Raw genomic sequence first — 15,572 nt, forward strand, 5'->3', positions numbered from 1 at the left:
TCAAGGCTCCCAGCAGAGCAGTGAGATGAGACAGGCGTCCTGGGGCCAGCAGATCTGGATTTGCACTCCCCTATTTCCTGGCCATGTGGCCTTGGGCCCTGGCCACTTGTTTTTCAAACCTCTCTGAGATTTAGCTTCCTTACCTGTGAGCTGGAAATATTTACCACTTCTCCTTCCCTGGGGGATTGTGAATAAAATCGTCCGTAAAATTGACTGAGTGACTCCTATGAGCTTGATACTGGAGTTCTGAGATATCCAGGACTAGAAGCCTCTCTCTATGGCTAATTGTTACTAAATTCAGGGAACCAGCACCCAGTTAAACCACGATGCACTAAGGAGGGAGCAGGGCTTAGGGGAGGTGATTCCCTTGCCCAGACTGGAGAGGGGAGCCATGGAAGGCTTTCTGAAGGTACTGGCCCTGCTTTCTGAACCTTAGAGCTTGGAGCTAAGCAAAATAACTGAGGGGCTTGGGGGATCTTTAGTCTCACTGAGGGCTAATTAGGCCTCGTACCCAGAGCCACTGTAACCTCCCCCAGGGCTGCCTAGCTGTGGATAACCATGCCCACATACAGTGCCAACAAGCAGAAGAGTTGGAATCAGGACAAAGCAGAGCTACATGAGGAGGAGGAGGAAGGCACCGTGGCTGGGCTCAGGAGACCCAGGGCTCCAGCCTGGCTTTATTGCACACAGTCAGGGGACACTGGCAGACTTCTTCCTACATGTCTTCAGTTTCCCCCTGATAACCAGTGGGGATTCGATTGGCCCCCCCTTGGGTTCTGCAGGCTTCTGACCACCTGTGACACTGGGGGCACCTCCACCTGCCTGTCTCTTGAGGCCTACCTAGTTGTATGCGTTCTCCTGGCAATGCATGTGCAGGGCTTCACACAACATGACCAGTGTGAAGACTGGATCCAACAGCAATAGGATCACGGGTCCATGGTGGGAGTTCCAACCCAGCCCTCAAGGACAGGACAGATGAAAGCCACAGTTCTGTTTGGAAGCAGCTGCAGAGGGCAGGTATGGGGCTGATTTAGGTTGGGCAAGTCACTGCCAACCAAGAACAGACACAAGCCTGGATGGATGAATGAATAAGTAACCAAATGAATGCCAAGTTTCAAAAGCAGAGACGACTCTGTCTTCTGGAAATCCTAGGGTTTCACCCCCTCTGGAAGTCTGTGGAGGTTGAATTACTCAGTCCCACTAAAGACACTGGCCCTTTGGGATTCATTAAAAAGCATAGTAATTAAAACCAGGAGGCTCAGAGCTCTGTTCCCACCATTTTATTGAGACAACAAAGAGGAGGATCCAGGGAAGGAGAAACATGGCCTTAGAGTTGCAGAGTAGGCCAGCATGGCAGACGGTCAGGAAGGCTTAGGGAGGCTGGGTGACAGGGCTGGGAGGCTCAGGTTGACCTTCTGACCCTGAGGTCAGGATGGGCTAATAGCAAGAGGATCTCCCCCTTCTGTTTTGCATTTCACCCACCGCCCCATTCATGCCTTCTCCTTGGGAGACAGGAAGGAGTTTCCCCCACCAAGCCGTGGCTGCCATCCGAGGGGATCCCTGGGAGAGCGGGGAGGAAGCTCTCCTGGGCTCCTCTGCTGCAGCACAGATGGGAGCATCAATTAGAATAGAGATTTGCAGAAATTGTCCGCCTGCGTTGGGATGCCCTGGGAAGCTTGCTAAAATGCAGATCCCAGGCCTTGCCCCAGATCTGCAGAGTAAAAACCCACCCACGCTTTCACTGAGTCAATGTGTATTGAGGACCTAGAGCACCAGGCACTAGTGGAGCAGAGAAGGGGGCAAAACAGATGCCCCATCTTTAGGGAACTTACACACTGTGGAGGTAAAATGTAGAAATAAATTAGGGAGAGCAAAGAGGGAAATTCAGCCCACCAGTGGCAGAAGGTGCTGTGGAGGGAAAGAGGCAAGACAAGGAGCAGAGAGACAGGGGTCGGGCTATCACTTACATGGGGTGGTTCAGTGACAGCCCTAGTGAAAAGGTGGCAACTGACCTAAAGAGGCAAAGAGGCAGGTGGTGCAAACACAGGGGCGGAGTGAGGTGAGCCTTCCAGGTGCAGAGCACAACACTGCCCATGTTCTGAGGCAGAGGGTTGCCTGGTATGAATCCTCATATTTTTAACCAATTTGAAACACTAATGTTTGAGACCACCACAGCAGAATGGCAGCACCCCACATAGAAACCAGCCCCTGCAAAGTCAGAGCTTGTTGAGGATGTTGCCAAGGAGGCAGAGGACAGGGGTCAGACTCCAACACAGGCCCACTGCAGAGCTCGAACGTCTTCCTGGGAGAGAACTCGAGGCCCGGAGGCTTGGGTGAAGACAGCTTGATTGACAGCCCTTTCCTGGCCCAGGCCGGACAGCCCAGGCCAAGGTGCAGCAGAGGAGGATTAAGAAGAGAGAAGCCCCGGCCCACTCAGCAGTGGCAAGGGCTGGGAAGGAGGGCCCGGTGATGAGACAGTCCAACGGCTCCTACTGTTAACTCAGAATGTTAAACAGCGACATCCATTCCATCACGTCTTATCTCGTCCAAGCTCCAAACAATCCTGGAGGTAGGAATTATACATCTCAATTTTGTAGATAAGGAGAATGGGGTTCACAGAGGTTAAGAACACACAGCTAGGAAGAAGTAAGCCAGGACGGAAAAGCTGGCCAGGTGCCAGCCTCGGCGCTCTTCCCGCGCAGTGGCTGTGCTGCCACGGTCAGCTGGTCTCATCGCTCCTGCGGCCGGTGGTGTTGTTTTTATTACTGTCATTTTAACTCGCCCTTAGGGTCCCCTTAGCACCCTATGGCTTGTGCAGAACTTTTTCTCCTGTTACCGGGTAGCCTCAGCAACTCTGTCAGGCAGACAGGGCAAGGCAATGTCCCCACACGGTACCTATAAAAATCAAAGCCCTAAGCCCACGGCCAGAAAATGGCAGAGTCCTGTTATGGTCCATCCCTAGCTTACACTTATGGCAGGGCCTAATCTGATCTGCCCTTCTCTTCAATGCTCTAGAAATGCTTGTAGAGCTGAGCCAAGTTGGCCTGCCTTGAAGTAAGCCAGAGTCCTGTGCTGAGTGCAATGATGTCCAAGAGAAGCCACTCTCCAGTGGAGCCTGGACAGGGTACAGCCCAGCTGCCCTGAGTTCAGGACTGAGCCAGTCCCAAGGCCAAAGATGGTACCCTTCCCCTGAGCACCTCTCAAAGGCCTCTTCTTCAGGCTGGTCTTAAGGAGTCCCATTACTGGTCACCTCCCTGTCCATTCCCCACAGGGGCACTCTACCAAGTCCTTCCCACAGTGTTCCCCACCTTGGGCCCTGTGGCCTCCCACTTCTCCCTACTCACATGTCTCTCCTGAGTGGGAGAGAGATGTGCCCTTTCTTCCCAGAGGCAACCTGGTTTCTGTTCCCTGGATGCATCTTCTCCCTCCCCAGAGACCCTGCTCCAGACCCTAACCTCAAAGGACTCTGGTGGCCCCTTTCCAGACCCATTATAACACTCCCTGGGCCTCTAAATTTCTTGAAAGCTCTCCAAACGATTCTAATATGCACTCAGGGTCTGAGAACAACCTGTCTTGAGAGAGAGAGAGAGAGAGAGAGAGAAATAGAATAAAACACAATAGAATTGAATAGCAAAGAATAGAACACAATGGAAAATAGCAGAGTACTTTGCTTTTTAAGAGTGGGTATTGTTTCTTAAAAGTTCAGCTTCAATTGTGCTGTGTGTGGGTATGAGTAGGTGTGTCTCCTGGGTCAGGAAGTAAATATGTTTCTTGTACTAGATTATGATAATTTTTTTTATTTTTATTTTTGGAAAACATTGCTCCCATTCCTGCATTAACTTATGATTCTCCTCTATGATCAAAATCCCTGGCAAAAATCTCTGCTCACTGCCTGCTCTCCGTCTCCTCTGCCTCCCACAGCTCCCAGCCCCAGCCTTCCACTAACACTGCTTCTCCCTGAGGTTTCCATGGCATGCAACTTCCAACCACAGGGGCTTCTTCTCAGACCCCTTCTGCCTGTCTGGGTGTGTGTGAATAGGTGGCTACCTCGTTCCTGAAATTCTCTGCATGCAAGGGTCTGGTGGCTTCCAGACCCTCCTGGCCATTCCTTCTCAGTCCCTCACTGGCTGATCTCTCCTCCTGATTCCAAGTATCTTAACCTCAGGGTTCCCTCAAGCTTCTGGTCTTTCTTTTCTCCTTTGCCACCCTCTCCACCTAGCTGGTGGTTTCAACGAGACTCCAGATCCACGTCCCCAGGGTAACTTATGAGCTCCAGTTGTGCGGTTCACCAGTTGTGTGCTGGCCCTCTGAACATGGGGTGGGGACGAGGAGTGAGACACTAACCGTTCAATTCACTGTAAGACAGTTGAGGCCAGCGGGGGGGATTATCACCCCCATTCACAGAGGAAGAAGCTGAGACTGAGCAGTTGAGGGACCCTTCCATGATCTCTTATCCACCATGAAGAGGGTTCTAAATCTGTGACTTCTAACCTCAGCCCAGCGTTCTTCCCTTGTCACCATGCACTGGAAACTCAACATGTACCCAAGTGTCAAGGCCTCCAACCACAAGCTGTCTGTCAGAGCTGGGAATCGATAGGGAGGCTTTTTAACACAGTGATGTCCAGACTCCACCTGGACCTTAATGATATAGAATCTTCTGGAAGAACTGTTTGTTTTAACCTTGTATTTTAAAGTACTTATGTAAATGTATGAGAAGATGACAGGCACCCTCTACTCAGCCTCCCCAGTGGTACATCTCACACAACTATAGCACAAAACCAGGACTGGGATACCACTCCAATCAATGCAACTTGCTCAGACCTCTCCAGTTACTCAGGTGCTTCTGTGGGTGTGTGTAGGTAGCAGGATGAGGTTTTATCAGCCACCACCGCATCTGAGGTATTTAACTACACCATCACCACAAAGCTCCCAAGAGCTTTGGTTTTGAACACTCCCAAGTAATTCGTTGTAGTACATATGGCTCATGCGTAACGACCGTACCAGTACTCTGCTCCTTCCCCCTCGCCACCAGGGCAATACACTATCATTCCCTAAGGCGCCCTGGTTTGAAACTCGGAGTCAGCACTGATCTGCTCTCCCTTGGTCCACCTGCCCACAGCAGGTTCAACATGATTCTTTCCTCGTGTTTCTGAGGCCTATGTCTTATCCTTGATCCTCACGTAGCCACCATGACTCTAGGCCTCTTGACTTCTTGTCCCTCTTGCTATAATAACCTCACCCATTTCCCCTTTCCAAGATGCCCCTTATCCCAGCTAATATCATAAATAGGGCCAAATCTCTCCCTCATCCAACTCTGACCATTTTATTCTTCTGACTAAAATATTTTGATGGTTCCCAACATTACAAAATTAAAGTCTAAACTTTTCTTAAATTCAAAATATTTGACTATATTTGACTCTCTTTCTGTATTCAAATTTCTTAAACACAGTGTCAGCTTTCCTTATTTTCCGTAAGGATTAAAGACGAATAGCATCCTTAAGAATATGATAAGCTTCTCGCCATAGGGACAAAGGGACTTCTTCCTCTTAGCGCTTCATTCTGCTCTTTCTTTGGTGCAGCTGAGTGGGCCCAGGGAAACCTCTTGCTTCAGGGATGTCCTTACCCTTGGAAGAATGTTCTTCCATCCCTTGTTTCCTTTCAATGTAAGACATAAAGGGGGCGCAGACCCAGGTGGAGCTGAGAAGGAGGATACCTACATGGTCTGGTGTTAGCCACTAGAGAATGGAGACATCCCAGGCAAGAAGATGGTAGGCAGCCTAAAGGGATGGGAGCTGGGACCCTTCCTGTCTACCTATGATAGACAATCGCCTTTAGAACTCTATTGCCTACTTGCTAACATCCTTGATGCCTTTTCCGTTCTTTAAGCCTATGGAACAATGAGAGTCAAGTGATTCATGAGCATTGCCCTTCAGAAAGCTCTAAAATTCCCTTCCCGCATTGCTCCTACACTTCTTTCTACATGATGATAAAATGAAAAAGAAAATTCGCTTATTGAGATTAAATGCATTTCAATTATCTGATATGTTTCAGCTTTAATTGATAACAAATCATAAATTGCCCATCTCATTACAGCAAATGATTCACTGGGAAATTTACTACCTGCACCAGAAAAGGCTTAAACGATAACACAAGCCCAGGGACTATATGATCCAGTGACCCAGCAGTCTGCTTTTAAAAATCACACATTATTAGACAGGCATCCATATAAAGGTCCAATCAAGAGCACTGGTTTCTAAATTGTCTTTAATACATGGTGTTTAAGTTTGGAGAATATGGGGGCGATATATGAGGGGGGAATCAGAGGCCACGAAATGTACACCAAGGGACTGAGTAGCTGGTGGTAGTTGGAGAAAGAGAAGGAGTGACGTGAAGACTTTAATAAGGCATCTTCAGGGTCCTTGCTAAGGACAGATGGGATAGGGCACAGAGGATCCAGCAAAGAGGCCACACACGTAGCAGCCCTGTTGCTCCTGTTGAATTACACAGGAAGTCCCGTTGGCACCATGAGCACCATCAACAGCCCCCACCATCATTACCACCACTTCTAAGACCACTCCAAGCAACACTGTTCCAGGCAGAGGCCTAGAAACACCACTAAATGAAATGATGCTTCATGGACAGCAGTCGCTGTGTACACGGTGGGTTGGAGGTCAGGGTTTTTTGTCTTATCCTATCACACGGGATAAAGTGTTGGATGGGAGTGGCTATCCAGTGAGGACAAGTCTCCTCTGGGATGCATGGCAGTGAAATTCCCAAAGCAGTGACCACCCCACGAATCTCTCATCTCAGAGGTGACACCCCAAGGAAGGAGCAGGGACAGAAGGCCTTGAGAAAATGAGAACCTGACTTGAACCCTCTGCCCAGCTGTCAGTCAGGGACAGGGGTGGGTGGCCCACTCACCATTACTGCTGTTGTCATCCACCAGGATGATCTCCTTGAGCAGGTGCGGGGGCGTGCGTTCCATGGCCGAGTGGATGGAGCGCAGCAGCACCGAGAGAGCCTCGTTGACAAAGATGAACACGATGCTCACCTCCGGCAGGCTGTCAGGGAAGGAGAGGTTGCGGCACCTGGAAAGAAGAACGGCAAAGCTCTTGGATCCGTGGGTGACTCAGCTGGAGTTGCCCCAGGTGTGCACCACCCCATGTCTTGCTCCAGCTCTGCTGGAGGGCTTGGGAGTCCAGATTCTTTCCAGGACTTCTTCTTGGATGCACTTAAGATGAGCCCTTTCTGTCCAGCAGAAAGGCCCACAGCTACCCAGAGTTTGCCCCACAACTGTGTGTGAATTTGTCAGTGACTATTCCAGCTGAGCAGCGGTACCTGAGCACCTAGCACAGCAGATGGCACCTGCCAGGCAGTCCTGGGGTGTTTACAGCAAGGACGACTCACTCAGCATTTCTAAACCAACAGGATTGAAAATGCAACCAAAGGGAAGTCTTAGTATTTCCACAATGGCAGCAGTTAGGTGAATTTGGACCTTAGGCCACCAGCCTCAGGAGGGCAGTAGGTCTTCTCTCAGAAATTCTATGGCCCCAATCTACTCTCCATTCTAGAAGGCCTCCAGCCAGCACCCCCATTCATTCATTCATTCATTCATTCATTCATTCAGGGCTTTGGCCTCAGAAATGGGCTGAAGTCTGCATCAGAGTCTCAACATTCATAAAGGATGGAAAGGACCACGTCCAATCTCCTTCACAGATGAACACAGAGGCACAAAGAGGTTGAGGCTCCACCTACAGCTATGTTCTGTAGCAGGGTTCCTCCATGAAGAAGAAATGGCCATGGCAGAGACTGTTCCAACTGGCCATCTCACAAGCTCTGTGAAACCTTGAAGCCATTTGGAGGAAGCCATTACCCAAAGGACTGGAGGCAGACACATAAAAGGCTGCATGTCACTCCCCATGGGAAGAGGAATGCATAACCTTGAAATCAGACCCCTGGAAAGGCCAGACAATAAGAGGTGCCAGGGTTGCCAAGGGCAATTCTTTCCCCTGAAAGCACAGCCTTTATTTGCAGAAACCCACTGGTGCCCTTCCCAGGTCGAAGTTCAATGTCGTAAAGGTCCTGAGCTCTCATCTTCAAGACAGTTGGATGAAAGAGTTGGATAGAAATCCAGCGCTGGCCCAGGCCCTGGTCTTGGAGATAAGGCTTCCACACTCACCACCTGCCACTGATGGCTTCAGGGGTTTGGGACTGGTGACCACACTCCACTGCTCCAAAGCGGGAGGTGCAGCCAGGTTACAACACGCAATAATGAATGTAATAGCACAAGGCTTCTGCTCATCAGTAATTAAAGTGCTGCCGGAAAGAAACGGGCCTGCTCTTCCTTAATGAGGAAGGCTGCAGGATACCAGCGCTGAGCAATTTGGAGAAGTCGCCATGGGGCCCCAGCCTGCTTAAGAGCGTGAGATTAATAAACTAAAATCACTGTCTCTATGGTTACCAGAAATTTACAGAAACTTCTCCCATTCTATTTCCAGCTCTCCTTCTTTCTCACCAAGGGGAGGTGGGGGGAGGGAAAGAGTTGAACCTTTTCCCAAATTTACTTCATACCTGCAATTTTTTTTTTTTAAAATAAAACCACCAAGTTAACAGATTGGTGTAGAATTCATTCTTCTGTATAATGGAATGAATTTTTATGGAGCCTCTTCTCCCAGGCAGGTACTTTGCAGGCACTGAGAGTGTAACAGGAAGTGGACAAAATCCTTGTCCTCATGGAGCTTATACTTTGACAGGAGAAAGAAACACAGAAGCAAACAAGTGATTCAAGTTTATACAAGTGCTGAGATGAAAGTCACGTGGAGTAAGAGAATAGTGTGATGCCTGGCAGTGGCTCTAGGGGCTGGTCAGGAAACCCTCTCTGAAGAGGAGAGATTGGATCAGAAACTTAAATAGCACACAAAAGTGGGTCATGCAAAGGTCCCACATGGCTGAAGGACAGTGCTGTGGCTGGAGAAGAGGCAATCAGCTTATCCAACCTCAGTGAGGCGTCAAAGGGGAGGGGGAGGGGGAGGGGGATGGGGAGGGGGAGGGGGAAGGGAGGGAGGAACTTCAATGAAGGAGAAAGACAGGAACTTTAAGCTCAACTTATTCTTTCCAAAATTGTTTCTTGCTATGAATACAATTATTTTTAAATAGCACTTAAGAGATATATATGTGACTGACAGTCAAAAAAATTCTGCTGGTTGATACTCTTTTATGATGGGCAACCTAGCTCAGCAGCTGGGCTTTCCTTGGGCATGGAAATGGAGATGAACATTAACCCCCAAACTACTTGCTAATTGCATCTTAAAAGCAATGCCTTATGTGGTCAAACAAATAGCCCCTGGTCATCATTCTTCTTTAATGTAAGTACAATGGACAGCTCCCAGTGAGGTCAAAATAACGGTACAAGTTCACCATCCTCCCTTCGAAACTTCACACGCAATGAAGCCTGCACCCTAGACCTCTGCACTTGCCCAAGGGTGTCCTGTGACTTCCCAGAGCCTCATCTCACTATCTGCATCTCCAGGTTGTCCTCAAGTGTTTTTCAGAGACAGGGGTTAACTGCCTTCCCCTGCTCTGTTCCCTTCTTAATTCTCAACATAACAATACAACCTCCCCCTTTCAAGGAAACCAATTTTAATTTCTCCCAGATGATGTAAGCTGCCAGTCTCTGCAAACCCATCTCCTGACAGTCTTTCTCCAAGCAGAATTGAAATGTTGAATTTGTTTTACAAGATAAACCCTGCTGATCACTATTTTCATATGAAAGACTTCTGAACATAAGGTTTTTTATGTGAAAACTCTTTTATACATAACAGAACACCTAGTATATTGCATCATAATGTACTTGTTTATTGTCTCTCTCCCTCTATAATGAAGCTGCCTGAGAGCAACTGTGCTATCTCCCCATCTCAGGTCAAGGTCTGGCACATAGTAGGTACTCAGTGAATACTTTTGGCCTGAAACAAAGCTATCAGTTTTGCTTTTATATACAGCCTGCATTTTACATGCATACCACTGACTTCAGAATATTCCTTTTTCTTGCAAAATTCCTCCCTCCGAATTAGATTTGGGTCCTCTCTCCACCAGCAATTTCTTACTCTTCTGTCCTCCCTTCCCTTGAATTTATGACCCCAATTCCTCACATTCAGTCTCTGGAAGTGCTCAGTTCCACTGTTATTAAATGATCGCTCCAGGTCCAACTCCCTGACCTCCTTAAATTCTCCCTTTCTACTCTTCTCTCCTGGGAGCTGCTCAGGCCCTCCCAGCTGCAGCCACCTGCTGACTCTCTGGAGACTCACCTGCCACTCTCTCCACATCACCTTCCATTCCCCTTCAGTTTTTTAATACCTAACTGAAAGTGGGTCTGGGCGAGTGGAGAGGCGAGGTAGATAGTTCTTAGGGAAAGAACACTGTGGGAAGAATGGAGGCACCTAGGAACTGGTCCCAGCTTTGCCCTTCCTCCCTGTGTGACCATGGACATGCACTCCACCTCTCTCCATGTCGTTGTCATAGGAAGAAACGACCATGAAAGCTGTCTTCTCTGTACAAAACTCGGGAGCACCACACTCCTGAGAGAACAGAAGAATCTCATTGCAGAAACAGTTGGTACACTTTTGCTTCCTCCCAACCAGCCTCTTTGCACACCAAATGCCACACACACTCAAAATAAAAATCCCTTTACCCCTGGGTTGACTAGACAGGGTGGCCAACTCATCTGGGTTTTCCAGGGACTAGTTTTAGCACTTGATGTCCCCAGCAAACCAGGCTGTTTGGCCACTCTGTGACTAGATCAAACCCTTCTTGAGGTAGGGACCAGCCCTGCTCAGAGCTGCATGCCCACTGCCCAGCACAGTGGCTGGAAAACAGGCATTGTTGAATAGACTCCCTCTCGAATGCCCCTCCCCCTCCACATGCACAGCCCACGTCCATACACAGCCATAGTTACTGTCTCCATCTCCACACTGAAGCAGAACACATTGCTAAGGAAGAAGGCAAAGAGGGAAGAAGGCATGTCAGGTGAGATGTGCACAGATTTGTTGGTCATAATGCTCAATGTCATTGAAGGACACCGAATGCCAGACAGATGCTTTCAACACTGCAGCTCAAGCCCTGCAGAGCTGCCATGGAAGGGGGTGTTCCAGACTCAAGCCCTGTGCAACTGCTTCAGAACCCAGCTTGCTCTGTCTGTCAGTCTGGCACTAAACCATGTAAGACTTTGCCTCATATACACATGGCTGAGATGCTCTCCCTAGCACTGGATCCTCCAGGACTGGGCCACCATGGACTCTGTTCCATGCTTGCCTACTCTGCCCTGGCTTTTCCAAAGTGGAGTGCATTAGTCAGCTTTCCGTTGCTGTAACAAATATCTGAGATAAATCAACTTAGAGGGTGGGAAGTTTTATTTTGGCTCATGGCTTCATAGATTTGCCTGTGGTCACTTGGCCCTGCTGCTTTGGGCCTATGGTGGCATAATTACATCATGGTGGAGAAAAGCTGCTCACCTCAAGGCAACCAGGAAGCAAAGAGAGAGGTGTACCTTCAGTGACCACCTAGGGTTCCACCCACCCAGCAATGTCACAGGTTGAGGACCAAACCCTCAACACATGAGCCTTTGGGGAACATTTCAGATTCAAACTACATTACAAAGCCACCCTCCCATCTGCCCTGGATGGCTGCTCCTACTCCCCTGCTTCTCCTCTGGCTTCTGCAAAGAAAGGCCCAAGAATGTGGAATTCTGATATGTCACCGATGTGACCAGCCTTTTTACCTTTAAGCTCCTTGAGGACACCTAAGCATCTAAGCCCCTACTCATTTTGTGAAGAGCCACATTCCCCTGTAAAGTTAAGCTATGAAAGTTCCCTTTTTACTTTTATGCTTGTTCAAAGTCAAGCTATTTTCCACTGAAGATAAACATAAGGTGTTTCTGAGAGGGGAGTGATATGGTGTCTAATAGGCTGGAATTGATGGTCATGATAAAACTCCACTGCATCGATCTCCGCACACAAAAGGAGATGCGGGGACAGGGAGTAACTCAGGGAGCTTCTCGGCAGAGTTCCCCCTAGATTGTTCTGAGTTGTCCTATCAGACAAATTGATATCAAGAGCATCAGTGCCGTTACCCATGAGAAGAAGGAAGCCACAGAGGGCCAAGTGAGACCAAGTCTAGCAATCTACCACCAGATGAGGCCCAGGGCAGCATCCAGGTATCATCATCCACTGCAGCCGGGCACCTCCACATTGGACTAGCAGATCTTTTCCTGCCTCAACCTCAGCAAATCTATAAGGTCTCAGGGCATCAGAACAGATAACCCATGGGGAGGGAGGATTACACAGACCTCTTCTAGAAGGAAGATCAAAGTAGGTCATGAGCTGGGGTCTGTCTGCTGGTGCACATTGACAACAGGGTCTCAACTACATTAAGGTTATTAGAATGCAGAGGACACACCTACCTGGACAAAGCAAGCAAGAAAGTGATACTTGCAGGTCACCACTACCCCAAGGGGCCCATCCTTTCCCTCTTTTTTTCCCAGGCTTTTTCCAGAGAGGCCTTCCCCTCTCAGCTATAGTCAACACAGAGGGCGGACCTCATTGGCCACCTAGAGCACGAATTCAGGGAGAGAGTCTGGCCCAGTGCCAGCAATGCCCTCTTAACCCCCTGGAGACACCACTGTCCTCAAGCCAGCCACTGTCCTCCTGCCTGCACCCAAGGAACTCTCCTAATCCTCCTCTGGCTTCACCTTCACCTGGGCACACTTCTAGCTTCTTCCAGGGCCTTCCAGATTAGATAGACTCCCAGGCCTCTCAGCTCTGGATATTGGACTTCATGAAACACAAATATGAAGGTGGAGATACTGGGCATAAACCGTCAATATTTTCCCACCCTCTGGCTGGTGCCTGCATCTCTATAACCTCTAGAGATAAGAGACAATATTCTGTTTTATCCCTACTGCCCAGGGGCTCTATGCAAAATTAATAGTGAACATTTACATTTCCTGACTGTAATAAGCCATAAACCATAAGAGATACACAGATACTTTTTAATCTTTTAGGCCCATTCCATTTCTTCCTACAATCCTATATAGTAAACATTATTGTCCCGGCTTAACAAATAAATCAAGGTGGTAAGTCACTTCCCAGGGCTTAATCCTGGGTTCATCTGACTCCAAAGCCTGTTCCTAATCCCTGCTGAATGACACTCTCCACCTGCCTCTCCATGCCAACCAGAGATGCAACCAGTGAGACAGTGATGCTCTGTTACCTGCACCCCAGAGACCTGGTGGGAGGGGCAAAATGAAGGAGTTACTCCATTTTGCATGAAAAATGAAGAGGAGATAGCACATCTAGCAGGATGACATGAACAGATACAATAAACACTGCTGAACACCAAGAACCTAAAATTATCTCCCTGTTACACTGCTGCCTTCGAGGTAAATAATTCTGGGAACTCCTTGTTTAAAGGTTTCCAAGTCTTCTTCCTGGTAGCCTCACCATTTAGTCCATAACTCATAGGACCAGATATTGATTTCTGAACTCAAAGGAGCTATCATTGGGCCATCTGTCAGCCACTGAGGCAGCCTAGCTCCAGAGCTCTGTATAGCCAGATTTCATAGTACCAAAGAAGGACCAGTAACCCTTTCAAGTCCTTTCTAATGGGGAGGATAAAGGTGAGATATCCTGAGAAATCAGTAAGCAAAACTCCAAGGCAGCTGAAATGATGGGCAGGAAGCAGAACTCTGACAGCGAGTGAACTCTAGATGTGGACATGAGCTATTGTTAGAGCAGAAGTGAAAGGATGTTAGATTATCATTGTCCAGGATGTTTTGAGCTACAGTGCCCATCTCCAAAGCATGGTTGTTGGCTTCTGTGTTTGTAGTTACAGGTCTGTATTGCCTGTAAAGAACCCCAAGCATCTGTGGTCACCCTTATAAGTTTGGTTCCTCACTCCCTAAATACACACTCATATCCCTATACAGAAAAGCTCATTTCATTTCCTGGACTGGACTCTAACCCTCTGCTCCTCTGCTTTTCTTTCATGCCATTTGCATGTGATTGCAATGCATTTTTACATGTGATTATTGCACAAACCTCAGTATCTGCACTGGGCTATAAGTTGCATATAATATCAGGACATATCCACACAGCATATGTTCCTAGCACATTGTCCAGCCCAGAGTAGAAACTCAGAAGATACAGGTTGCCTGGATGAATGGACATGTGAGCGAATCTTTGAATTCATGAGCAGTAGAATGAATTCAGACTATGAGAAGTCTGTGAGCTGGAACTCCACCACAGGATGGGACAGGAATGGAATCCCTGAGTTTGTACATTGACTCCCTGCCTGGCTAAGCAATAAGATGAGATCAGGCAAGAGCCAGCGGAGTGGAGGAGGGATAATGGAGGTAGGGTGGGGATACTTACCAGGACTTTAGGGACCTGGCAAGATGTTGGAAGGGATAACAGACATCTGAGAACTGGGAGTTTCAACAGTCTACCATACAACAGAAATGGGTCTGGCCTGCTCTAGAACAGAATTTGGCCCATGAATCATCAATGAGCAAACCACTGAGTACATGTGATCATCAAATTATTCAACTTCCATTCCAGAGGCAGAAATTCAACAGTCTTTCCATTGACTTTACCAATTTAGAGGAAAAGATCTGCTACATAAATAAATGTAGATTGTAAGTAGGCCAATAGGGAAAATGATCATTTACAATAATTCCCAGCACAGGGAGCAGGGAGACTATTTGTTCCCCAAACATCTTAGAGATCTGAGATATATGGGATCCATGAAGTTAAATGAATAGTTGCTTAGGGAATAAAGTCAGACAACTCTGAAGAAAAAGTCATATTAGGGACCGGATGTCTCTATGTAGTGAATTTGTGGATGAGTAGTCAGCTACAGCTGAGTGTGGAGCACAGCAGATCTGTCAGGGCAGAAGAAGGCTGGGGCAGAGGAAGGTGGCATCCAAAGGGCTCAACCTCTGATGCCAGATCTGGCATTAGATCTCTGTGGCTGGGGAGAAATTATACTCTGGGGACGTCACCTGACCTGTCCCACAGTGCCACAGTGCCTGTGTGACCCCGATCTCTTCCATCACCAGGGCAGAGTCCTGTGCCATGTGCTATTCATCCACATAGTGGTCCTTCAGGTAGTTAAGTCACGATCAGGTCCCCCTCAAGTCATCTCTTTTACAAGTCAGAGGCCCAGATAATAAAAATCAAATAGCAGCTACCACATGTCAGCAGTGTTCCACAGACTCCGCAGGTACTGCACTTCAGTTTTTGTATTGCTATTCCTAATTTGCAGATAGGAAAATGAAGGCACAGAGAGGGCAGGTAACTTGTTAGAGGTCACCTAACCTACAAACAAGAGATCCATCCTTGGAGTCCAGGCAGCCAGGTTTCAACCACTACTCCTCAATCTAAGAACCAGTATCATCTGTCATGTAACCCAGTTTCTCTCCTGGATTATCTTCCTCTAAATGGTCCACTTCCTCTATCTGCCTTAAAATCCATTTCTGCAATTATGATCTGAGTAGCAAAGTAGAACAAAACAATCACCTC

At 48.1% G+C, this 15,572-nt stretch overlaps 1 protein-coding gene across 1 annotated transcript in view; it reads right to left on the reverse strand.

The window, feature by feature from the left end:
* Galnt18 (polypeptide N-acetylgalactosaminyltransferase 18) overlaps positions 1-15,572 on the reverse strand; it is a 333,826-nt gene that overhangs the window by 144,887 nt on the left and 173,367 nt on the right. Inside the window, exon 3 of the mRNA XM_076844211.2 lies at positions 6,922-7,088. Coding sequence (XP_076700326.1) covers positions 6,922-7,088 — 167 coding nt within the window. The remainder of the gene's footprint in view (positions 1-6,921; positions 7,089-15,572) is intronic.

The sequence above is a fragment of the Callospermophilus lateralis genome, chromosome 2 (genome assembly GCF_048772815.1).
Source record: "Callospermophilus lateralis isolate mCalLat2 chromosome 2, mCalLat2.hap1, whole genome shotgun sequence".
NCBI classification, from domain to species: domain Eukaryota; kingdom Metazoa; phylum Chordata; class Mammalia; order Rodentia; family Sciuridae; genus Callospermophilus; species Callospermophilus lateralis.